The sequence below is a fragment of the Spodoptera frugiperda genome, chromosome 15 (assembly GCF_023101765.2).
Source record: "Spodoptera frugiperda isolate SF20-4 chromosome 15, AGI-APGP_CSIRO_Sfru_2.0, whole genome shotgun sequence".
Classification (NCBI taxonomy): Eukaryota; Metazoa; Arthropoda; class Insecta; order Lepidoptera; family Noctuidae; genus Spodoptera; species Spodoptera frugiperda.
Window position 1 is genome coordinate 2182677 of NC_064226.1, and position 25842 is coordinate 2208518.

The 25842-nt window shown below is 36.5% G+C and overlaps 3 protein-coding genes across 3 annotated transcripts; 1 reads left to right on the plus strand and 2 right to left on the minus strand.

Moving 5' to 3' along the window:
* Positions 1 to 9159: 9159 nt before the first annotated feature.
* Positions 9160 to 11337, minus strand: LOC118274010 (uncharacterized PE-PGRS family protein PE_PGRS36-like). The gene is made up of 2 exons (XM_035591329.2): positions 11176 to 11337; positions 9160 to 9678 (listed from the first exon to the last, which is right to left on the minus strand). Exons 1-2 carry the CDS (start codon positions 11249 to 11251, stop codon positions 9452 to 9454), a joined length of 303 nt encoding a protein of 100 aa, XP_035447222.2. The 5' UTR covers positions 11252 to 11337; the 3' UTR covers positions 9160 to 9451.
* Positions 11338 to 12902: 1565 nt separating this feature from the next.
* On the plus strand, positions 12903 to 14760 carry LOC118275334 (keratin, type I cytoskeletal 10-like). Its single transcript, XM_035593240.2, has 2 exons — positions 12903 to 13064; positions 13906 to 14760. The coding sequence occupies exons 1-2, from the start codon at positions 13001 to 13003 to the stop codon at positions 14115 to 14117; spliced, it is 276 nt and encodes a 91-aa protein (XP_035449133.1). The 5' UTR covers positions 12903 to 13000; the 3' UTR covers positions 14118 to 14760.
* A 7188-nt stretch (positions 14761 to 21948) lies between these two features.
* LOC118275472 (uncharacterized) lies at positions 21949 to 25442 on the minus strand. The gene is made up of 3 exons (XM_035593455.2): positions 25307 to 25442; positions 23089 to 23295; positions 21949 to 22701 (listed from the first exon to the last, which is right to left on the minus strand). The coding sequence occupies exons 1-3, from the start codon at positions 25380 to 25382 to the stop codon at positions 22286 to 22288; spliced, it is 699 nt and encodes a 232-aa protein (XP_035449348.2). The 5' UTR covers positions 25383 to 25442; the 3' UTR covers positions 21949 to 22285.
* Positions 25443 to 25842: the final 400 nt, after the last annotated feature.

Below are 25842 nucleotides of genomic sequence, written 5' to 3' on the forward strand. Positions count from 1 at the left end.
AAAATACTTAATGTTTTTGTATTTTTTTCAAAAAACTGTTTACTTAGACGATTTGAATCCGCAGAATAAGGAAAAACATGAAAGGTTACAAATATGATATTGTCTTTACCTATCGTCCCTATTTTCGAGTCGTCGCAAAGGCAATTGCCGAGCAAGGGTTCAGCAAAGAACCAGACCACCACAGATAGCCCAGTAGGGCTGATGCTCGATCCCGAGCTGCGGACAACATAACAGGTTACCGGGGCTCCGGCTCAAAGCAGGAGAAGGAACGGGGTGATTTTTAGTCAGCAAAAGTCTGACACTCCCTCCCGCCTCACCCAAGGCGGGAGAAGTAATTCGATGATTTTCCCCCCTCAAAAAAATTGCTCAGAGTTTATTCCAGGGGAGTATTTGTGTTACACCGCAGCAAAAAAATCATTAAATCGTTTGGCAACATTTAGTGGACATTTGACATTGTTATCTATTTTGAGTTTTATATTTTTTCGTCAATTTATTAATGTTTTGCCTGTGTCTGTGTTAATAATATTCCACATAGTCTTTAAAATATTATTAGATTTATATATATATTTTTTTTTTATTACGTCATTAGTCAATTTAAATATTTTGCTATAGAATTTATAATACTCTTTTATTACATGACTTTTGGTTTTATTGAAAATTGTTTGCCCTTTACCACCGCACTCAGAGATATTTAATGATTACGTAATCTATTCCTTAATGACGATTTTGTACGGAACACAATTGCTTAAGTATTGGGTTAAGTAAGTTAAATGACTCTTGGTATGGCAGTTAGTAAGACAACCTATTTTTAATTGTTTAGTTTACTCTCTATAATTGTGCGGAAAGATTCATAATTTTTATTTGTTTAGTTTACTCATAATTTGAATGTATGTTTTTGTTGTTATTTAGAACAATTTTCCGATTACAGTAATTTTTCTTAAGTTCTCTACGTTGCTTTTTGTGAATAGTATTTTCTCGGTATGCCAAATTTTATACCGTAATTGTTCGAAACATATTTGAAGTTTAATTTAACATTTAATGCCGTATGTTCAACTATTATTAATTCCTATTATGTAAAGATTGCAGAATATTACATATTTAACTTTGTTTTGGTCAAAATTGGAAACTAGTCAAAATCCATCGTTCATTAGAGTATACGGTGGTGTCAGTTACCTTTTAAATGTCGCTTAACATAATAAATAACCTATTGTTTTTAATCGGTGACATAAGCAATTGGTGATAAAAAATAATTATTCCAAACTAACTGCTCGTTCCACATTAAAACGGTTGTTTTTATTTAATTTTTGTCTAGGAATGCAACAATAAAAAGAAAAATAACAATGCTGATAAGCGAAAAACAAGTTTGGTGCATTCGATAGGGAATTATGCGCGTTTATATATTTTGGTAACATATTTTTTTAATTAACACACATACCTAAAAAAAGGTCTAACAGATGTTCAGAATGTTATTGATTTGGTGTCCTATATATATGAGGTCGGCGCGTGAATCGAGACACAGTAACCAGTTGTCTGCATACAAGTTTACAAGTCAATATGGTGCGTCTCACAGTGGTAATACCATTTTTGTTCCTGGTCGCCAGCGTCTGCTCATATCCAGCTAGACCAGGTATTACTTATTCGATCACAGTTTCAAAGTCAATGCATTTATTCCAACGTCACGCCTTTGATCCCCGAAGGGGTAGGCAGAGGTGCATATTATGGCATATAATGCTAATGTACACCCACATTTCACAATTTATGTTGTAAGTCCCATGGAATAGGCGGAGCGCGTGAGGGAACGTTCCTCCTCACGCCCCAGCCGCCGCAGAAGACACTCCGGGCGTCGGGGATCGCGTGACGATCTCCGGCCACCGTAAGTGCGGGTCTGCGGACGGCGAACAAGGGTAGCTCGCCGCCCGACCAGAACCAGACCCGTGCGTATGGCGCGTCGCGTTCCGTGCGCGCCTCAGAGAGCCAGACTACCAGATGGGGCCCAGTAGGGCTGACGCCCGATCCGGAGCTGCGGACAACGTAAAATGTTACCGGGGCTCCGGCTCAAAGCAGGAGAAGGAACGGGGTGGTTTTTAGTCAGTAATAGTCTGACACTCCCTCCCGCCTCACCCAAGGCGGGAGAAATCATTGGATGATTTTCCTCCCTCAAAAAAAAAGTCCCATGGAATAGGTGGTGAGCCTATTGCCATATTCCGGGCACATTTCCAGACTCCGTGCTACCACTGAGAAATTAATTATTATGTTATCGGCTTACTCACGTAACGTTTTGACGAGGAACTCGACTAGTTTCTAGTAGCAGTGCGACAATCGCCGCGTCGTGTGTCGCGTAATGCTGCTCATGAATATGAGCCTCTAGCATGGCTTGAAACTAGTCGAGTTCCTCGTCAAAACGTTACGTGAGTAAGCCGATAACATAATAATTAATTTAGTATGTCTCACGAAAGTTACAATAAAATCACTGAGAAATTTTCGAAAAACCGAAAAGAGTCCAGTAATACTTCGCCCGACCCGGGAATCAGACTGCCAATAGAAAACTGTGAAGGCAAATCCTCCGCTAACGTCGGTCACTAGTGACCAGCACGGCGTTCAATGTGTTAATTCTTTATTTCGTTTGAAAATTTCAAATTTTATTTTCCTATTTTCGTTGAAATATTTAGTTGTATTATACTTCTGTGGTACTACTTGTAGTTTCATTTAATACATATGAGTGATCACCATACTGTATAATGCAGTTTTTGTGTGCAATGTACATCAGCATTAGATTTTTTAATAAAATCGAATGTTAACAATTATTTGCTTTCAGACACTCCACCGGCTCTAGTTAACCTCAACGGTGGTGTCGCTAATGGAGGGGACAGTAATGGAAGTGGTAATGGTGGACCTGGTGGCTTGAATGGCTTATCTGAAGGTAGGATATGAATAGCAACACACACAAAGCAATACGACAAGTAGCGTATCTAGCCGCAAAAGTTAAAAAGTAAAGCATTTATTTGAACTAAACACTTTAGAATGTTTTAATGAGAAACTATTTTTGCCGAATCCTGTGTTCACTCATGGCTAATTCGTTCACGACACTGCGCCAATTTTGCTTTGACACTGCTAGACACGTCAGCGTCTGTCTTGCTTTGTTTACCAACAAGAATTAGACCGGGAAGAAATGTTAACGTCAACGATTAATTTTTTTTCTTTTTTTTTAAAAAAAAACGTTGCCCCACACTAGCATTTTCTCCTGTGTCGTGGGTGCGTTTACAAACATACAAGTTCACATCCACATGACACCCAGACCCGAAACAACAATTTGTGGATCACACAAAGAGTTGCTCCGTGCGGGAATCGAACCCGCTACCCGTTGCGCGGCAGCCAGTTGCCCAGCCACCGCACTAACCGTGCAGTCTAGAATGCCGAACTGTAATATTTTAAATCCCGCCTTTAACACATTTAATAACTTAAATTAATTATTTAATATTATATTTAAAAAATAGATATAGATGAAGGTGGCTTGAGTGGTGCCGCCAGACTTTTATTCAATATGCTCCCGATTATTCAGAAACTTTTAAAGTTTTTAAGACATAGAAGAGTTATTAAAACCAAAGAAAGAATGAAAAAGAAACACCCGCCTACTAGGGCTGACCTCATTTGTACCCGACCTTTCTGAACATGATTAACTTTTCACAGGTTTGCGTCCAGTGCCTGGACCCAGTGCCCCATGGAACAATTTTCTTGGTTGAGCAGTCATAAGATGGCAAGTGTATGGCAGCCAAAATAGATTTAAGGTTAACATTTAAAGTCAAACCGCTGTAAAAAATATTTTATAAATAAATAAAATAAACTGTATCTGGTGTATCCATTAGACATATTATTGCTGGTTGTGGTCGATCGGCTCATGGCGAATATTTGCAAAGACATAATCAGGTGGCCCAAGATTATTCATTAGCAGCTTCCTTACACTATCGACTTATTGAGTCCAAAGTACCGTAGTACAAGGTATGTGTCTGGCTCGGTTCTGGAAAAGGCCATATCTCATTGTATTGGGACCGGACTATCATCACTGACAGGATTATTGTAGCCAACAAACCTCTTGAAACACACACACAGTGTCAGCACACAGTGCCCACAATATCAAGCACTACTGCTGCAGCTGACGCAGAGAATTCCCTCGATTACATCATCTAGTTTTATTTACCTGTTTCAGTACTATCTATACATACAAGTGTTTCAATAATATCAGTAGATTAGTAGTAAATAGAGATTCGGACTTAAAGGGTTAATATAACACGTATTCGCCATAAAATACAAAAAAAAACATCCCATTTGATTCCCAGAGAAAAAATATTGTTGGTGTTTTTATGAAATTCGTATCATTAAAATCATACATATATAACGTTAATTATTATGTTATCGGCTTACTCACGTACTGTTTTGACGAGGAACTCGACTAGTTTCAAGCCATACTAGAGGCTCATATTCATGAGCAGCATTCCGCGACACACGACGCCGTGATTGTCGCGCTGCTACTGTAGCAGTACTACTGTCAGTACGTGTAGTAAGCCGATAACATAATAATTAATTTAGTATGTCTCACGAAAATTACAATAAAATTATATACAACGTGTAACAAAATACCCATGAATACAGGTTGAATAGAATCTCTACACAAAGTTTCAGCTTAAAATACGTTTTAAAAAAAAATTGTACCAAATACTTGGTATCGCATAGTTCTTGATTTCAAATCATACAAACGTGTCACAACACTACAGGGATCACTCGCTAATATTACGAAACATTTCTTCTGTCAATCTGATCGTCTAGTACCTGTCTATCTAATGTTGATTTCAAAAATTTTATAACTTGGTACCATGAAAACATGAGTTTAAAAAACCCTTCCCGTATCTTTAAAATTTGGATAGGTCTCGATGTAGGTAGGCAACCACTGTACAGTGTAGGTACATATGTATTCTGTGTTGATAGCGCGCTGCGCGACCCTTGCGTCCGCGCGGTGTCCAAGTATTCCGCAGTTAAATACTGGACGCTCGGTGTACTCTCGGTACTGTGTACGAAGTTTACTAAGAAATTATTTAATATTTCGTATTTATGTTTATTTTATTTCATGATATATGTTCGCATACTATCACGTCCTCAAATATTGAAGGTATCTCACCAGTCAGTCTGAATAAAGTCGGTACTATTATATTAATACTCAATACTGGCGACACTGGTATTAAAATTGTAAATATAGGAAAACCTCCATGGTTTGCCTTCTAGCGGAAAGTTATTGTTTTTATTGGATATAGCTTTTGCCCGCGACTTCGTTCGCGTGGAATAGTGACTTCCGGCAAATTTTTGGTTTTAACCACATAGTTCCCGATCTCGCGGGATCTCTTCAAAAATGAGATGTGGAAGATATTCCAGGGAACTCTTCAAAAATCAACATAATGAGCTCTGCGTTTGAATTTAATAGATGTATACTCACTTAGGGCATTGAAAAAATAGTTTAAAAACGGACTTAAACTAACTTAAAACTAAAGAAAGCTACGAATTACGAATTTATAACAATTAAAAAAGAAACTATATTACAACCTATCCTCTATGCTATAATAACCAAGCTTAAACTAAATAATTTAAAAGAAACGACTTAAATCTAATCTAATTAATTTATAAATTAGACTTACAATTTTATTAAAAAAACTAACTACAGTAACTACTAATAATCGATATCAAACTAAACCTACGTTAAATAGTTTAACCAAAAAACCAGGAAAACCCAACAAATAAACTTATTAATTGACAAATACAACGAAACCAATTTAGAATATACGAAACAGCAGGACCACTACAGACAAATAATCATACGACTGATAATACACTTTTTCTACGATAGTACCGAAGCGCTCGGCCGATACCCAACCAAATGAATGTAACGAAACCATAGCGCGATCTATTTCGATCCCAACGCCATCTATCGAGGATAAAGACAACTTGGATTATTTATTTATACTCCGTTCGGGCATTTTCTTTGTACTAAAAGTTTAATTATATTGATATTATTTTTTTCATACCTTTTTACTATTTATTTACTTTTTTCGATGAATTAAAACAATAACATGAACCGAAGTCGTGTAACGATCGACATAGAATTATCTCTTATACTCCGTTAGAGCATTTTCTTTGTACTAAATGTTTTATTATATTGATATTATTTTTTTCATACCTTTTTACTATTTATTTACTTTTTTTCGATAAATTAAAACAATAACATGAACCGAAGTCGTGTAACGATCGACATAGAATTATTTATAAATAATTTATTTCTTATTTTTATTTTTTGATTTTTGAAATAAAAATATATCTATGTCCTTTCTAAGGTTCTAAACTATATCTGTACCAAATTTCAACCAAATCCGTCAAATAGTTGTGGAGATTAATGGTATAAGCATAGAATGTTCGACGTGATTCTTTAATTTGACATAACTTTTTTATTTATGAACCGATTGACATGAAACAAACACTAAATGTAAATTTAAGCATCCCACAATATATTCGTGAAAACCGCATCCAACTCGGATCAGCCGTTTCTGAGATTAGCGCGCACAGACGAACAGACAAACAGACAAACAGACAAACAGACAAAAAAAAAGTTAATTACATTTTTGGGTTCGACATCGACATAACAATAACCCCTGCTATTTTTTTTATTTTTATTTTCAATGTACAGACAGCACTTTTCTACGATTTTATTATATGTATATATATAGATGTAACTGAATTCATTAATCTTCATCAATAAATCAATTGACACCTGGTTACTTAATTATTTTTGTTTATCATAAAAACATTAAAAACTTAAATTTTTTAACTTTTTAATTATAGGTATAATAGGGTAACTTCATTACTTGTATACCCTATACAAGCAATAAAGACTAAATACTGACATTGTATAGAAATTATAATGAAAAATGGTAAAGTAAGCATTTTCTATTTTTTTCTTCTGATTTTATTTAAGTTCATTTTTATAACACGAGTTTAATTATATATTCACTTGAACAAGTTTTATTTATACGGTAGTGCATTGGGAAAACAATATTTATTATTGTACGTAGTTTACAAATTTTAAACAGAAACAAACAGTAAATAGCTTAAATCTATACATCTATACATATAATAAAATTATAACAACTCCATGTCTGTACATTACAGATATTTAAGAAAAAATAAGATGGGGATCTTTATTCAACCAATAGAAGCGAAAAACATGATTTAAAAAATTTTTGTCTGTCTGTCTGTCTGTCTGTTTGTTGTTCGCTTTTCACGGAAAAACTACTGGACGGATTTTGATGAAACTTTTTTTGTTATATAGCTATTAGTCCTCGCTAACACATCCTTTTTTTGGAAATTCGCCCTTTAAGGGGGTAAAAAGGGGGGGAGTAAGTTTGTATGAAACTCCGTCAGTTTTGAAGCTAATTCGATTATGGTTACAAATTAAGAATGATGCAATGAGGATTTTTGGAAAATATGCCTAATAGGGGCTGAAAAAGGGGTTAAGTTTCCATGAAACTCCGTTAATTTTGAAGCTAAATCGATGAAAATTAACGCTTTTTACGTGAATTGCCCTTCGTTTTGTGACATTTACCTGTTTAAAGAATCATAATCTTCTGTTGGCGCATTAACATCTCTTGGCGAAACGGAGTTCGCGGGCACCAGCTAGTATAATATAAAAACTATTATTACCTACATATAAAAACTATTATTACACAATCAAAACAAATACCAACTCTACAGAACTATTAAATATCAAATAACTAAAATTTAAAATCAGTTAACTACATAAATATTTCACAAATATTGAGAAAAATCTTGCTCATGATATCCAGTCTAGCCTAAACAATAGCCACAACACATGTCATAACACCAACAACACAAACAAATTCCTTTGTACTGTTGGACGCTGACGAGGACGAAGTGAATCATATACTTATGAAGCTGAAGCCTGACAGTGCCTCTGGGAGGGACAATGTGTCCACTTGTTTTCTAAAATATGTGAGGAGTGACGATGTTCGCATAATAACTCATATTGCTAATCTCTGCTTTAATGAAGGCATCTTCCTGGTTTCACTAATGCATCATTACGCCAGTTTACAAGGGTGGGGACAGAGATGACGACAGTAATTACAGGCAAATATCCGCTCTACCGGCAATATTACTAAATAAAAAATATCTAAAATAATAAAAAAGCTCATTAATGTAAGATCTAAAATTCCTAAACCAATTTAATATACTATCCGACTCACAATATGGTCCCGTCAAAGTATTTCCACCGAGGATGCAGTAACTGCACTAAGCACATTTATTACTGAACAACTTGATAGTAGAAAAAATGTTTAACTGCATTCCTCGATTTAAGAAAAGCTTTCGACATCGTTTCTGTCGAAATCTTGTATCTTGTAGACAAGCTGGAACAAGTCGGAATACGAGGAACACCTCTCAATCTGTTGAAGGATTATCTCTCGAACAGGATGCAGCGTGTTAGGGTGGGCAAGTCTGTCAATGGTGTCATATGGCGTCCCCCAAGGAAGCGTACTGGGGCCTACGTTATTCCTCATTTACGTGAATGACCTATATGACTTAAACTTCAAAACCGCATGAGTCTTCTCGCCGACAAAACTGCAGTAGTCTTCACTGGCATAACCTGACATGACGTTGAAATAGGCTTATCTAAAATAGCCGGGTGGCTGAGCAAGAATCTGTTTACACTGAACACCTCAAAAACAAATTACATAACTTCAGTGTCTGCAATAACACAACCAAGGGAGGATTTTAAGGATTGTTGTTCCGGGTCTATGTGTCGTATGTGTGTGTGAAATTTTATGTATGTCAACGCACTCATAACATAGGCGAAAATCCCAGAATGGGGCAAAATATGGCCCCAGTTCCTAATTTTCAATAACTATCCATACAATTGTCTATATGTGGCTTCACCGATACGGGTTTTTTAACGCAACTTCACACAAAACCTTAGTATGAGGTATAGTTATATAACCAAATTTCTATAATTTGACATGTACTTACACCACATCCAGACCTTTTTTTAAGGGGAGAATATCATCCAAAGATTTCTCTCGCTTTGAGTGAGGCGAGAATAAGACACAAAACCAATACCTATACTTTATTAAATGATTACTTTATCAAATTGTACAGTTCACAATATCGTTGATACCTAATACAACTTTATTTAATATTTAATATACAAAATAATTTTGCGCACCATTTTTTTTTATTTTTATCTAAATTTTTATTAGGGTTTTTTTCCTAATAGGAACATGACAGCCCCATTTTATGATACAAAATACAGTACATAGAAAACAGCTAAACCGAGTGGATATAACACTGTAGCTGACTACTTGTAAATGTTATAGTAATATTTATTAATTCCATAATTATTATCCTACTTCTTTCCATAATTATTATGGCCCTTATCGCCTCCAGATCCTCCATACGAGTTGGTGCCATGGTTGCCAGCGTGTCCACCGTCACCGTCCCCATGACTGTCTCCTCCATGGCCAATACTGAAACTGCCTGCATCAAATTTACCACCGCTTATTCCCAAAATGCCAATACTTCCTTCTTCAGCGTCTACTCCATCTTCATAATCATCATCATCATCGTCGTACTCTGAAAGCAAACAAAATTCATTGTTAATATATTACTTATAATGTTATAAATGCGAAAGTTTGCGAGATTGTGTATGTGTGTGTGTGTGTGTACGTTTGTTACGCAATCACGTCAAAACGGCCAAATGGATCGGGATGAAATTTGGAACAGGGATATATTGTGGTCTAGAGTACCACATACTTGCTATCCTACACGAACGCGGGCGAAACTGCGGGCAGAAGCTAGTTACTTCATAAATAAACGCTCGCATTTCAGTTACACTCACTAGCTTTACACATAGTCTTTATGTTGTATTATTATTTTTGTTGTATATATTGTGTCTATATAATTATTGTGTGTTTACTCAAATTGGATTTTTTGGAAGTAATTAAGGTCGGGTGCCGGGACAAGTGCGACTGCCGGGCATAAAGTCCCTGGTTCGATCCCGGGTCAGGCAATCGAAAGTTTGTCAGTAGCAGCACGGTAGCTGGAGTTGCCCAGTATATAGCAATAGGTTCATCCCCTATTACATGGGACTTGTAACATAAATTATGAAAAGTGGGTGTACATTGTACGATAATTAACTACTGATTATTTATAATAATTCATGAAACGGAAACATCGCAATCCTCACGCCTACACATTGCCATTAAAAAACTAAAACAACTGACCTTATAAGAACTTGCATTTTGAATACGAATTCGTCTGCATTGAAACTGGTTTATATACTTACAATACATTTTATGATAAAATCACTTGTTTTAGGTAAATTAACTCATTCATTTATTTCTCATACTTGTTTGTTACATTTTTAAATATTAAATTAAAAAGAAAAAAATAAAACATTTAAAAATATAAAAAGCAGTAGCCCACCAGTAACGGGATAAATCCAAGCTACCGGTGGTCAGGGCTCAAGAGAGAGGAATTTCCGGACAATACGCGCCGTGTCCAGAAGTACTGCCTTCTGCATCAGGCTCTTGATCCAACCATCTAACGTTAGCCTACTCAGGTGTTGGTCGAGGCTTTTGGCTATAAGGCCATTGGCAGATACGACTATTTAGGTAAATTATTATTAACTAACCAGTTTCCCCAGCATGGTGGTGAGAGATTTATCTTAAATAATAAATTGTCATTCTATAGAAATATTGGGACAAAAATAAAATACTACAAATGTAAGTAAACTTTTAGTACAAATCGTTTTAGTAGTTGATAAATATGAGGACACGAATGAAACGACTGCTTGCTTGTGATACACTGACATTTGATAATAATCTTTAAGTAAAGGTGCGTAGGGATACACAATATACACATGCATACTCAACAGTAGTTTTTAATGAAACTAACTATTAAATGAAAAACAAAAAAAAATAACAATCAGATCTATTCTCTTTATCTAAATATTTCACTAAAGGCCACTTTGTCTCTTACACCACAATGCTAGAATCATCTAGCCAATGCTAGTTGGCAACACCAGAAATACTGGAGTCATCACATATCTAAGAAAAATACAAAATTTACCTTCGTCCTTTGATGGTGCTGCCAAAGAAGACACGATCAATGCAAACACCAGCAATAGAGCAACAGAGCGTGCCATCTTGCGAGCAGACAATGCAATACTAATGAAAGAACAACACAAACTTTGCTATATAACTGAATACATTTTTATGCCAAAAACTTGTTTCTATCAATACCTAACTAATAATAATGATAATCAGACCAACGTCAGGAGCAAAACTTTTTTATTATTGTACTAGCTGACCCGGCAAACGTCGTTTTGCCTGATAAAATGTTTCTAGTTGTATGTATTATTTTTTTATAGAAAATAAAATAAAATAGACTATAGACGATTCTTAGAACTACTGAATACGCATATAAAATGTGGTAAAAAACAGTTAAGCCGTTTTGGACGAGTACGGTAACTAACATTGTGACATGGAAATTTTATACATGTATATTTAATAGATATATTGTTAAGGATCATAGATATACACCATGAAATTTGAGTCGTTTGACAGTATATGAGTTCGATATATAAAGTAGAAACAAACTAAAAACGTGTATTTTTTTATTTCAAATAAATATTAAATCATTTTCGCACATGAGACTTTCGTTAATAGTTGTAGAGTACACATTGCACGTGCTCCTTACTGAAAGAATTACAAAGCGTGATGTTTTGATAATGTACTATGAGTTCGTATGCGGTTTCAAAGTTTTTTTATTACTATGGTTCATTCTTTTATTTCTTTGTAAAACTAATACCCTGTAATGGGAGGTAGTGTCGTATTTGAAGATTACAATAGTGAACAAATTGACACTACTCGGCATAAAGTGGTTCACAAAAACGCACGTCGCTTCGCTTCATGAGTGAAAACAATTGCTATCAACAGAAACAGTGAAAGAAATAGCTCTTTCATAACAATAATCTTGTAAGTAAACTAAAAGTCACTCATGTAAATATTTGGAAAAAAAGCTTTACTAGTTTCGAGTCACAGAGGAGCTCCTTATCATGAGCAGCGTGCGCAGACGCGGCGGCGGCGACGTCATATGGCCTATTGTTTAGTAGGCTGTGATTCGAATCTAAAACTTTTTCTCCAAATATTTACTAACGTAAAACCATGATTTTTATTTACCTAACGATAAGAAATAAGTTCTTATAAGATAATAAAAGAAGCTTTGTTTAGAAACAAAACACGGACATGTGACCATTCAACACATTAACATTCCAAACTTGCTTTGAATGTGTTTTTGAGAATATCATTTAAAACCTGCTTGAAACGTTTTGTTAAAATCATTTTGGCCATCAATTAACAAAAGGCAGACATTACTCCAACTGTACCCTTAGTTCGAGTTTGCTTTACGTTGAATGAAGACGAAACGAGAGCGCGTTCGGCGCTCTTATTGGCCGGCTCGAATGAATCAACCAATCAGAGCGCCGAGGGCGGTCTCGTTTCGTTTTTGTTTACCGTAAACTAAACTTGTACTAAGGATACTGATATCTGTTAGGTCGTCTAAGTCAGTGGTTACAAGGAAAGTAGAATATAAAGAAAATATTATTTAGGCTATGTTTACAAAAAACCTGTAACATAAATGTCACTACATACGTCTTTTAAAAAGCAACGATATCACGCTGCGTCTTTAATATTCTTACAATTTTTTCCTTCAATCTATATGGAGTTGTGGACCGGTTTCTTTGGGACAACACGACATTCGCAATAATTTTGTAAATTAATATAATTATCTTGTTTTTATTTTATATAAGGCTATATAAAATAAAGTTTAAGGATATAAAAGCTTGACACGTGAATTCTAAGTCAGTGTCCGAGACAATACTGCAGTGAGAGAGATGGCGCGTTTACTGACAATTGTGATAGTTCTGGCTTTAGTCGCTTGTGTTATGACGGCACCAGGTAATACATTCATTTACTTCTTACTAATTAGCTTTTATAATGTGATTTATACACTTACATTCGCTGTGTGAAAACAAGCCTTTGCTCAGCAGTGGACACTTATAGGCTCTTGATGATGATGTACTTACTATAACACCGGAAAAGCATCGAGTTAATATTTTCTGTAAGAGACTATTTTATGGAATAAGCCGCCGCCGTCCATGCACACTTGAAACACCAGAACCGTTACAAGCGTGTTGCCGGCCTTTTGGGGGTTAGGAATTTAAGGGATGTTGGGTAATCGGGGATTGGAAAGATTGGGAAGTGGGTAATTGGACTTCAGGTAACCTCACTTACACAACGCAAGCGTTATTTCACATCGGTTTTCTGTGAGGCCGTAGTATTACTCCGGTCAAGCCGGCCCTTATGAGCCGAAGCATGGCTCTTCCACACGTACTCGTAATAAACGAAACAACGCTTGCGTTGTGTTTCGTTGTGTGAGTGAGGTTACCGGAGGCCCAATTTCTCCCTTCCCAATCTTCCCAATCCCCGATTCCCTAACAATAACCCTTCAATTCCTAACCCCCAAAAAGCCGGCAACGCACTTGTAACGCCTCTGGTTTAAAGTGTCCAAGAGCGGCGGCGATTGCTTACCATCAGGTGATACGTCTGCTCGTTTACCGGTGTTTCATAAAATATAAATAATAATAAGACAAACTATAACTGTGACCACGTTTCACATAAAGTACTTAACTTCAAAATATTTTTATATAATAATAATAATGTCTAATCTCCTCACAGAGTCCTTAATGCGCTCAATTCTGTAATAAATCTATATTATATAACTGTCTTTACTTTCCAGGACGTAGACGCAAGCACAGAAACAGAATATCTGCTTCAAAAGGCAGTTTAGCATTAGGAAACTTATCCGGAGGCAGCTTCGGAGCTGGCTCCTTCAGCATCGGCCACGGTGGTACCAGTAAAGGCAAGGGGGACGGAGGACATGGTGGTAACCATGGCACCAACTCCTATGGAGGATCAGGCGGAGACGAGGGCCACAACAGTTACGCCTAGTTTATTAAGTGTAGGTCTTTGACCCAAATAGAGTAGATGAAAAACTAACATACGTTTTGTTCTGGATTCCTATTGGTTTAGGAATGTGGCTCAAAGTTACCTCCTAGGGTCAAAGAAACCCAATATTACCGGTATAAGTCTTTAATAGGGTAGATGACTAATTTTTTATTTTAATGTCCGTCTTGTAGATTATTTTCAAATATACGACAAATATGGACACGTATTTTTTTTTTCTTACGGAAATAAATATTTTCGATGATATATCGATTTGAAATATCGCGTGATTTCACTTCGACGTACATTTTATACGTAGCGATAACGTATTTGCACCCACTCCTAAACTTTGTTTCGTTTCATCTAAGTATTGTTATCTTACATGACAGAATAAAAAAATACGGGTCTAATATTTTTTTTTATTACCTAACTGACGGACTAAATAGATTTTTAATTTTTATGCCCCGTGATCATTCCTATTGTTTTGTCATTTACACCAAGCTGCTGTTCAAAGTTACATAAGCAATTATTATGTCATTCTAGTGTCGCAAAAATTCCTGTTAAAACCTTATTCTTATTAGATAGATGTGATTTTAATATAGTCCTTATATTATTGTAAACATTTAGTTAAAATAAATAATAATATTTCCTTTTGTTATTTCTTTTTCCAGTTAATATCCCTGAATCGAGAAATAAAATTATAACACTCGTGTAATTCGCTGTTAAATAAATAAATTTATAATTTTCACTGTTTAAAACCAAGAGATTTGTTTTAGATATTATGTTAATTTTTAAAAAGATTAAGATATTGGATTTTGTAAAACGGGTATAAAGTCTTGATATGATCAAGCAAACTGTTGCCTGAATTTAAAATGGCGATAGCCGCTAGTGAAAAACACATACGTATAAAAACTTAGCATTTTTTTTTATTTTATTATGTTTTTTTGGACTCCCAATAAATGATACATTTACATGCTTAAATATATAGCTATACATGGTAAAAGTTTTGTGGGCCCTCAGTTAAGGGGAATCACATCCTGCGAATTAAAGGTCTCAGCACACATATGGGATCGGAAAGGGATCGTCACCGTATCGCCTCGAGCCGTTCAGAATGGTTTGTATTAAACTCCCTACTGCAACGCACACTAATCGGAATAATAACGTAATCGCCTCGCCTCGGAACAGGCTCCGAACTTGAATTCCCGCGCTTACGCCTCATCGTCCCCGCGCTTACTTCTCTCCATCCCCGCGCTTACGTTTCTCCGTCCCCGCGCTTACGTCTCTCCGTACCCGAGCTCACATCTCTTCGTCCACCAGGTCAGCCAGGGGGCGGCGAGACGTAAGCGAGGTGTCGCATAGCCGTAGCCGAGTTGACGTACAGGCGCTGCTGATACGCTTTCGTTACGTGCATACGGTAAGTTGACGCCTGTTTGACAGCGAGGCAAAAGGCGTTACGGTTACGATCCCTTTCCGATCCCATATGTGTGCTGAGACCTTAAATCTAATAACATAAACCGCGAAATCTCAAATGTTACAAATAATCATAATGTATGATTTTTTTTAAAACATAATATACTACCTGGTTCGTCGAGTGGTCGCAAGTGCGACTACCGGGCAAGGGATCTTCGGGTCGATTCCCGGGTCGGGCAAAATAATGTTGAGCTTTCGGCTTTTCGAAAATTTCTCAGTAGCAGCACGGAATCTGGAACTGTGCCCAGTATGTGACAACAGGCTGAACCCCACTACATGGGACTTATAATATAAATGGTGCAAAGTGGGTGTACATTGTATAGCGGCTTACGTACCGTAATGTGCAATCCTGCCTATCCCTTCGGGGGAAAAAGTTCATCTCAGTTATCGCGCTATCTTTGGCGACTGTACCTTATTCTTATTTTTTAATTTTCTTTTTAAGTTAAGTTTCACATTAATCTATTGGTTTTAAATCATAATCTTAAACAGTGCAGAACGAAAAACCCAACAGCATCAAATAAATAAAGTAAATTATAAAATAAATTTCCCGCTAACAAAATTGTACCTAATTCTATTATAACTATATAATTATATTCTGGGTTATTCTGTAAACATAATATATTCCTCACAATATCAACATAATTTTATAATAATAGAATTAAATATGTCAGTTGTGCTAATTAAGTAAAGTATGTGTACATACTGATGGTACCGATACTTATAGAAAAAAGGTTTTGTTTGTTTGTTAATTTTTATTTTAATGTCCGTCTTGTACATTATTTTAAAACATTAGACACATATTTTTTATTTTCTTACGGAAACAAATACCTTCGAAGATATTATAGTAATTTGAAATATCGCGTAACAGCACTTCTTGGTACGATTTATAATTACATAGTACATTTTGCTCCCACTGCTAAACTTTGATACGTTTTATCTAAGTATCTTATATGACAAATTAAAAAAAGTGTCTAATATTTTTTCATTACCTAACTGACGGACTAAATAGAATTTATATTTACATACCTGGTCATCAACCCCATAGAATATTTATTTTGATAGTCCATTTATCGAGGAAAGCTATAGGCGAAACATTACACTACGATCTATCTGTCAATAGGAACCGAGAAACGGGTGAAACCGCATGGGAGTAACTAGTGTATAAATAAAGGTATTTCAGTTAGGAATTTTACTAACAAATTAGGTATTCAGTCTGTTGTATAAAAGGTTTTGTGTTGTGCTTTCATTAGTATTGCATTGTCCGCTCGCAAGATGGCTCGCTCTGTTGCTCTACTGCTGGTGTTTGCATTGATCGTATCTGCTTTGGCAGCACCATCAAAGGAGGAAGGTAAATATTTGTCATATCTCTTCTATGTATTATTTATTTATTTATTATTAATTTAATTTAATTTTAAGACGCTCTCAAAACTAGTTCTGTCTCTATCAATTCTTTATAAAATGATAGACATAGCACGATATTTAATTACAACTTAAAATTGAGTAGAATTTCAGTATTCGGGCGTTAAACTATCTCTTCTAAGCAACGATTTTGCTCTAAAAACCATTGCTATAAAAATTGTGTTAAGTAATCATTAAATGACTCTGAGTACGGCGGAACCTTAACAAAATTCCCCTTGTATTATCAGCTTAACATAAGAACTTTACAAGTATTGATAAATGGTTTGTTTTCAGAAAATGGACAACGAAAATATAAAAGATATGCGCCAGTAATTAACGCAAATAGTGTATACCACGAAGGTAATATCAATGCTGGTAACGGAGGAGCATACTATGGGAACAAGAACTGTAAATGTGGTTCTGAGGATAATTGGGGGAATGGGGGGAATGCGGGGTATGGGGGCAATGCGGGGTATGGGGGCAATGCGGGGTATGGGGGCAATGCGGGGTATGGGGGCAATGCGGGGTATGGTGGCACTATTGATAACCTCTATAATTTACCTCCATGGCTCTGGGGTAAAAACCAAGACCTCTATGGGAAGAAGTAAGATAGTGATACTTATCTAAAGATAGGAATAAAATAATTAAATATATCGGTTTACTCACGTGAAATAATGTGAGTGAGGCTGTGTGACGTCGCCGCCCCTATGTGACTCGAAAATAGTGGAGCATTTCTAAATATTTCACGTGAGGAAACCGGTGTTTTTAATTATTTAATTGAAATACTATATTAAAACATTATATAATAAAAAAAACATCATTCGATGGAGAAAAATTAGCTGATTCCGATTATGTAACTGAAATTCGCAAAATGAAATGTCGCTTAATCCCTTTTGGCCGAAAGCCATCGAAGTGTGTCTCACGATAGTTATTATTTAAACATACGTACTTTTAATAGTATACTTATACAATGCAAGTACCAAAATTAAGAGCTTTTTTTACTAATAATGCCATATACCTATAATGGCAAGTATGTACTCCAAAGGCTATTATTTCATCTGCAGAATTTTATAATAAATTGCCTGTATGTCGTACATGATGTGTTTTATTTACCTACTTCAAGTGAACTAATAGTATAAATGTGATGTCTGCACAATTTGAACACGTTAAGCACCATGGGAGACACCTGTGATCGACATTAGCGGAAGATTTGCCTTCAGCAGATGTTATTGGGAGTTAAAGTCTTTTAAATTTATAACTAATTTTAATTTTCAAGTCAATTACATACAGTTTAAAAGTAATAATAAAAAACACTTCAAATCTTATTTAACTTAATTTTATATTATCTTGATTTCAATCTTATGTTGGAAATCCAAATAAACAAATGCCGCTTTATTTGACAAAAGTGTGTGGTGGTGACCACCAAGGTAACCAAATTCCGGGTCCATAATGACTGAAACAAAACAGACAATTAATCGGATTATTCTTAAACATAACTACTTATAGTGAGGACCGTCCTGAGTGAGGACCGTCCTGAGGACACAGTGGAACATACGGTGGCGCTGTGCCCTGCATGGGCTGAGCACCGCCGTGTCCTCAGGGATGTAGTCGGCGACGGCGACCTCTCGCGTCCGGCATTGGTACAAGCCATGGTGCGGAGCGAGGGGGACTGGGATGCCGTCTCCTCCTTCTGCGAAGCAGTCATGCTAGCTAAGGAGGAGGCGGGGCGCGTGAGAGAACGAACCTCCTCACGCCCCAGCCGTCGCGAGAGACACTCCGGGCGTCGGGGATCGCGCGACGATCTCCGGCCACCGTAAGTGCGGGCCTGCGGACGGCGAGCAAGGGTAGCTCGCCGCCCGACCAGAACCAGACCCGTGCGTGCGGCGCGTCGCGTTCCGCGCGCGCCTCAAAGAGCCATCAGACCACCACAGATGGGGCCCAGTAGGGCTTATGCCTAATCCGGAGCTGCGGACAACCTAGCGGGTTTACCGGGGCTCCGGCTTGAAAAGCAGGAGTAGGAACGGGATGGTTTTTAGTCAGTAAGAGTCTGACACTCCCTCTCGCCACGCACAATGCGAAAGAAGCATTTGGATGATTTTCCCCCTCAAAAAAAAAAAAAAAACTTATAGTAGAACGCACAGGTAGAACGCCCGTAAGCATAAAGCACTGTCAAGTCGTGAATCTCAACGTCGACTTGACATACCTACGTCCTATCTTATATATTCCATATAATTATGTGCATTACATTATGGTCGAGTCAGTTTCTAATTTCAGCAAGACTAACAGATTAAAGTAATGATTTATATATTTTTTTTTCATATTTAATAAGAAGATCCTTACTTATATTCATGTTTGTGTTTTTGTTTTTTCATCGTGCCATGTTTAGCGGTGAAGCTTTTTCTTTTGAATTTTGAGCTAGATATGACTCCCGAACCAATGCTTCCTCCAAAAGACAGTGCGATCCCAATGTTGTTGTCTCCAAATATTATGAAACGACGGTCACGCTCTGAAATGAGACTCACGTTCTAACATAAATATTATAAAACAATTGAATAAGAATTTCTTACGGACATGTTGTTCAGACATCTATACAGTATGTTAACTAACAGAGCGCGTTCTTTTAAACTCGTTAATCTATATCATTAATAGATTAAAATAAAAATATCAGCATAGAAAAATAAACAATAAGTTGCAATTTTTTTTTAGCTTGTATGGATGCTATACGATTTCGAGTTAACAGGAACGCGCTCTGTTAGTACCATACTGTACTGTAGCCAATATTTACCTGGGTCACAATGACCGTAGCCACCAAAAAACAATACAACGATTAGACTACACGAATAAGTAATAACCAAAGACACCATTTCCAAGTCCTAAGTGCAGTCCACCAGAGACTTACTGCATGTACCTCAGTGAAACATGCTTTTATATGGTGTTCCTATTAAAGCTTCCCTCTCCTTCCCATACATCAATGTTAGCGTATGACAAACAACAATACATTTGATTGAAAGAATTTTTTTTTTGAAACTCAATTTTCTTTTATGCAAAATGTAACTGACATGTATACCTGCCTCTGATATGATCATTACTACAATAAGTTATTTATCAATGCACCATCATTTATATACAATAACGTGTTCGTTATTTCATTGATTGATTGGAAACAAAGTTAGGATCGAAGGGATCCTGGTGGGGTCGCGGGTACATCGACATCCAGTAGCATAATAAGTACTGCGGCGTTACGCCCCATTACGGAGCAGGTTACTTATGCTTTTTAGTCAGTAAGAAACTGACCGTCTCACAGGCCACAGTTCAAGGTAAACGCTTTCCTTCGTAGTTTTAAACTTTGTTTAATTGTACACCTTAAGGATACAATTTGATATTTCATACTTGTTAAAACTGATCATTTTTACACGACATATTTTAGGTGAATATGTTCGAATCTTTTAATAAAATTGTGAGACGCTGACGCTGTTAGCGTAGCTTTATCTTTATCCTTAATAATTAAGTGTGCATAAAATTCGCTACAAAATTTTTATTTTAGCAACTTTTTATATTAGAAATATATTTAATTTATTCCGCTCAGACCGACAACGACAGTAAGTTTTGTATTATAAGGATATAGACACAGAATAACCTAAATGTTATTAGTGAAATTTATATCGTTTGATATACGGTTTTAAAAGAATTCCTTAAGAGTTTAAGGAAAAACAGCAATAAATGCGAACATTGTCTGTTTTTTATGGTATGAGCCGGTAAATGAACAGACGGATCACCTAATAAACAAATGCCGCCGCCCATGGACACTCTGGCTGACTTTTCGGGAATTAGGAATTTAAAAGTTGTTGGAGTAATCGGTTTTCTGTGTGGCCGTGGTTCTCCCACATTAACAACGGTTATGGCGGATCAGATAATTATGTTTACCTGAAGTTCACTGAACTTAACTTGTATACCTAAACTGGTAGGAAAAGGTCTGTTGTAATTCTATCAAACACAATTTTATTATTTATTATTATTATTATGTATGTTCTTTCCTTGCACGGGACCACAGGGTCCCGGACCTTTGGAAGGCGTACGAGGAGCCGAAGCCAACTCGCAGAGGCCCGTTGAACAATTTTAATCTAAATGTAATGGGACATCAGCCGGCGATTATCCCTGTATGCACTATGGAAGTACACCAAAGGATAATCCCCGGTTGATGCAGGACTGTTGTGAGATATGGTAAATTTATTATTTTATTTATTAATACCTGTTTCCTTAAACAGTCTCCACGCTTATGAATATAATACGTAAACCAAAATATATTTTTTTACAATTTTTGTCTGTCTGTCTGTCAGTTGGTTCTGGCTAATCACTGAAATGGCTTGACCGATATTGATGGGATTTTTGTAACTGACAGTCAAATTACTTGTTTATCTTTCACAATAATCTTTTAGTACTTTAACTTTGCCATCTCTTGGTCATTAATTGCAGTTTTGGGCCATAAATATTCAAGTGTTTGGTTTCCCATACATCAAATCGTTGTAATAACGAAATATTTCTTACAACTATACAATCATATTACACCAGATAATAATAGAATAAAGACAGCATTACGCTCAATCTAAGTGTATAATTTATTCTTATATGTATAATCTATTTTCTATACCGTCACTCCTTTTATCCCCGAAGAGGTAGGCAGAAGAGAAGTTTTCGGCGGACCAAAAAGAACGCAATAGTTTGCCTGACCCAGGAATTGTAGCTGAGATCCCTTGTCAGGCACTCGTGACCAAAGAGGCAGTCAATAATTGTAAACTTTGTATTGAACGAGCAATTCATGTATGGTATTAAGATTTACATCTTTCTATGGCAATTCCATCAGGCATCAAGGACCCAAAATAATTATTATCTAAGTACACACATACGTAATAATAGTTGTGTGTCATGTAAATAATTTAGGAATGACTCCAAATAAATTGATTCAACACGATTGTTTTAAGAAATATATTTTGTAAACGTCTATGAGGGGACCAAAATAAGGGACGCATAGGTTGTTATAATAATATAATGTAGGTACAATTCGTTGCAAATAAACTTATTTTTAAATAAAATTACAATGAAAATAAACATTTATTATAATAATTAAAATACAGATATTTAAACCACAATTTCATAAATATAATACTGTGTACGCTAGAAACAATTTGGAATCTCGTATTTCTTACTACGTTGTATACTACATCGACTCGGATTAACAATAGTCCTAATGGTATAGAGTCTTCAGGGAATGTAGTCAACTTGACCTTCTACATGATGTGTCCCTATCTTTATGACCACACCCAAGGCTCGTCAGGACCTCCAGTGTACTCATGCCCATTATCATTACCGTTATCATGTGACCCATCTCCTGCACCTTCATTATTAAATTCATTGACAGTCTTCTTAGAATTATTATTTCCTGGTCTTACATTTTGATCGTTTATACTCTGTGCTCCTGCTTCCGAGCCACCTCCAGTTATAGGCTTCCTTGCAACACTTGCTGGATTACCTATAGACATGTTTATTGGTCCATTACTAGAAGATATTGCTTCTAATAAAGTACCAGGTTCCTGGTTGTTGTTTTCCCTTCTATTCTCTTGGTTATTGTTATTTTTGGCAATAACTTTGCCTATCGTGATTTGACCACCTCCTTTGCCGCCTGCACCTCCCCTGCCTCCCTGTCCTGACTCAACGTCTGCGTCATCTATAACGAAATTGAAAAATAAATTAATAATAATAGTATCAATAAAATCTGTTACGTAACTCTTAAACAAGTTTAGTGTGTTTTTGTAAATTTATTAAAATTGTCTAGCTCTAGTAAATGTGAGTGTATAATGGCTATTAAAGTAATTGACAATAAACACACCCACACAACGTCACGCCTTTTATTCCCGAAGGGGTAGGCAGAGGTGCACATTATGGCACGTAATGCCGTTATACAATGTGCACCCACTTTTCACCATTTGTGTTATAAGTCCCATGTAATAGGGGGTGAGCCTATTGCCATATCCTGGACATTATATATACATATACATACAATAGACAATAAAATAAATACATAATTGCTTATCAGACAGAACATTATGTTTACCTTCCATATGTTTAGACGGTTTTCGGTTTCGGTCACGATGCGGTTTTGGTTTGATTGTAACCACTGGTACTCCATCTTCAGTTATAAATGTTGATGAAAGCTCTCGACCATCTGCACCAATACTAAAGCTTCCAGGCCCAAATGTGCCGCCAGTTATTTTTCCAATACCGAGTCTCCCATCCACAGCAGTCACGTTCACAACATCTTCTGAAATTAGAAACGATATTAATTATAAAAAACCATTCGTCGTTCTGTTGTTTCGAGATTATCTTAAAAAGTATACAAAATTGCTATTTCTTCCACTCATTAAAAAGGTCTATCCGATCTAAACATCGAATATGGCAGTTAAGTTTCTGCGTTCATAAACTTTTTAAGTTCTGAAAAACAGTTTTTTTATACTAGATGGATAGCTATGACGGCAGAGTAGAATAGATTTGTCAATCTCTAGTTTTCCTGTAGGCGTAGAGTTCGTTCTCTGATAAACCTTATCCTAAACTGAAATCGCTAACTCGCTGGTCAAACGAGGAGATTACGACAAACCCCTGTTGTGAAGATAAGGTCTCCATAGTCCAACAGTGGACTCTCAAAACAGTATGTACTACTATATTCTACCCGCAACTTCGCTCATGTTCCTGTAGAATAAAAAGTAGCCTATGTGTTATTCCAGACCACGATCTATACCTGTTCTAAATTTCATCCCGATCCTTTATCCGTTTTGACGTGATTGAGTAACAAACATACACACAATTTCCCAAACTTTCGCATTGATAATATTAGTAAAATACTCAAGCTTACTTTGAGTCCGAAATTTGAATATAAGACACATTAAATAAACTCGTTTTGGCGAAACAAAAATGATCTGTTTCGGTTATGAACATATCTATATATATAAAACTCTTCCGTTACTGAGTGACTGACTGACTGACAGACAACGCACAGTCGAAACTACTGGTCGTAGACAGCTGAAATTTGGAATGTAGGTTCCTTGGGATATGTAGGGGAGCACTAAGAAAGGATTTTTGGAAATTCAACCCCCAAGGGGGGAAAAGGGGTAAAAACGTTTCTATGAAAAATCTTATTCCTTGGGTTTATAAACTTGAAACTTGGCATGAACACGTACATAGGCAAGTAAATATGTTTGACATTATAAGTTTTTTTCAAACTACCCTCCAATCGTGATTTAGGGGGTGCGATTGGGTGACTGATTTATTAACGCACAGCCGAAACCGCTCGGTATAGGAGTCTGAGATTTTGAACAGAGGTTCCTTTAGTAACATAAGTGAGCACTAAGAAGGGATTTTTGAAATGTCAACCCCCAAGGGGGGAAACGGGATAAACTGAGCCGGGGCTGCGGGAAAGTTCTAACGAGATACCGTGGCCCCGGAACGCAAAGGGCAACTGAAGGAACGAGGTGGGTTTTAGTCAGTAAAAGTGTGACACTCCCTTCCGTTCCACCCAGAGCGGGAGAGGTCATTTGATGATTTCCCATCCTTAAAAAAAAGACTTTGTATGACAACTTTCAGTCGTCTCTTTAACATACATAATAACATACATAATAACATACATAATTATGTACATATGTACATGCATAACATTAATAACATCACGCCTTTAAATCCCTATTTTGTGTTAACACTACCCATACAAACAGCTAAAAGGAAACAAGTGAAGAGACGAAATTAGTCCGCATCCATTTTCACCTAAATTCTTAACGTTAATGAGATTTACTTTTTATTATCAGGTCAACCTAATAGCCTCACATGTACGTATAACTTCGTAAGAATTTTCTTTCAACTCCTAACCGTTGAGGAGTTGTACCTTCCATCATCAGCTCATTCACATGGGATGATGACTATCAGACGCAAATACTTAAACAGATCTATGAAATTGTCAAAAACGTAATTGCCTGTAAATTTGAGGTTTGCCCTTGATTTCCCTGGAATACCATCATCAGATCCTGACTAGGTAACAACGGGACCAACTTGAAAGTATACTCTACCGAACAAAAAAAGAATCACGTAAATCGGTCCATAAATCTCGACGTAATCGGTATGCATAAATAAAACACCCGAATTTTATTTTCTATTAACTATCACGAGAGCAAAAATCGAGCATTCTGTTGTCATATAACCGAATTACACGTGGGCGAAGCCGCGGGCGGAAAGCTAGTATATAATAAACAAAATGCACGTGGTATAATATATACATTTGGACTTACGTGGGGCCGATTGGCAGACCGACACGAAGGTTAGCACAAAGCAGAGAGCTCCGATACGCTCCATCGCACTACACATACACTCAACACTACACGTGAAACTCGCACGAACCAGCTTTTATAAACTTATACTACCACATACATACTGCGCTTACGTCGCTCCAGCCTGGGTTTTACCGATTGAAAACCCAATTTTTGGGTGTTATCAACATTTAATGTTACATTTCTAGTATTTGCTTCAAAATAAACCATAATTTGTTTTAATTTAAATTAAAAAATCTAACTGTGTCTCTACCTGCCTACAGTACACCGATTTCTGACTTATGTTATTCGTACTTTCATTACTCATTAGGTATGTTTTTTTAAGGGGGAAAATCATCCAATGACTTCTCTCGCCTTGGGTAAGGCGGGAGGGAGTGTCAGACTCTCACTGACCTAAACCACCCCGTTCCTACTCCTGCTTTCCGAGTCGGAGCCCCGGTAAATGTATATTTTGTTAGTAATTCTGTAGTATATAGCAGCCTGTGATACACCACCTG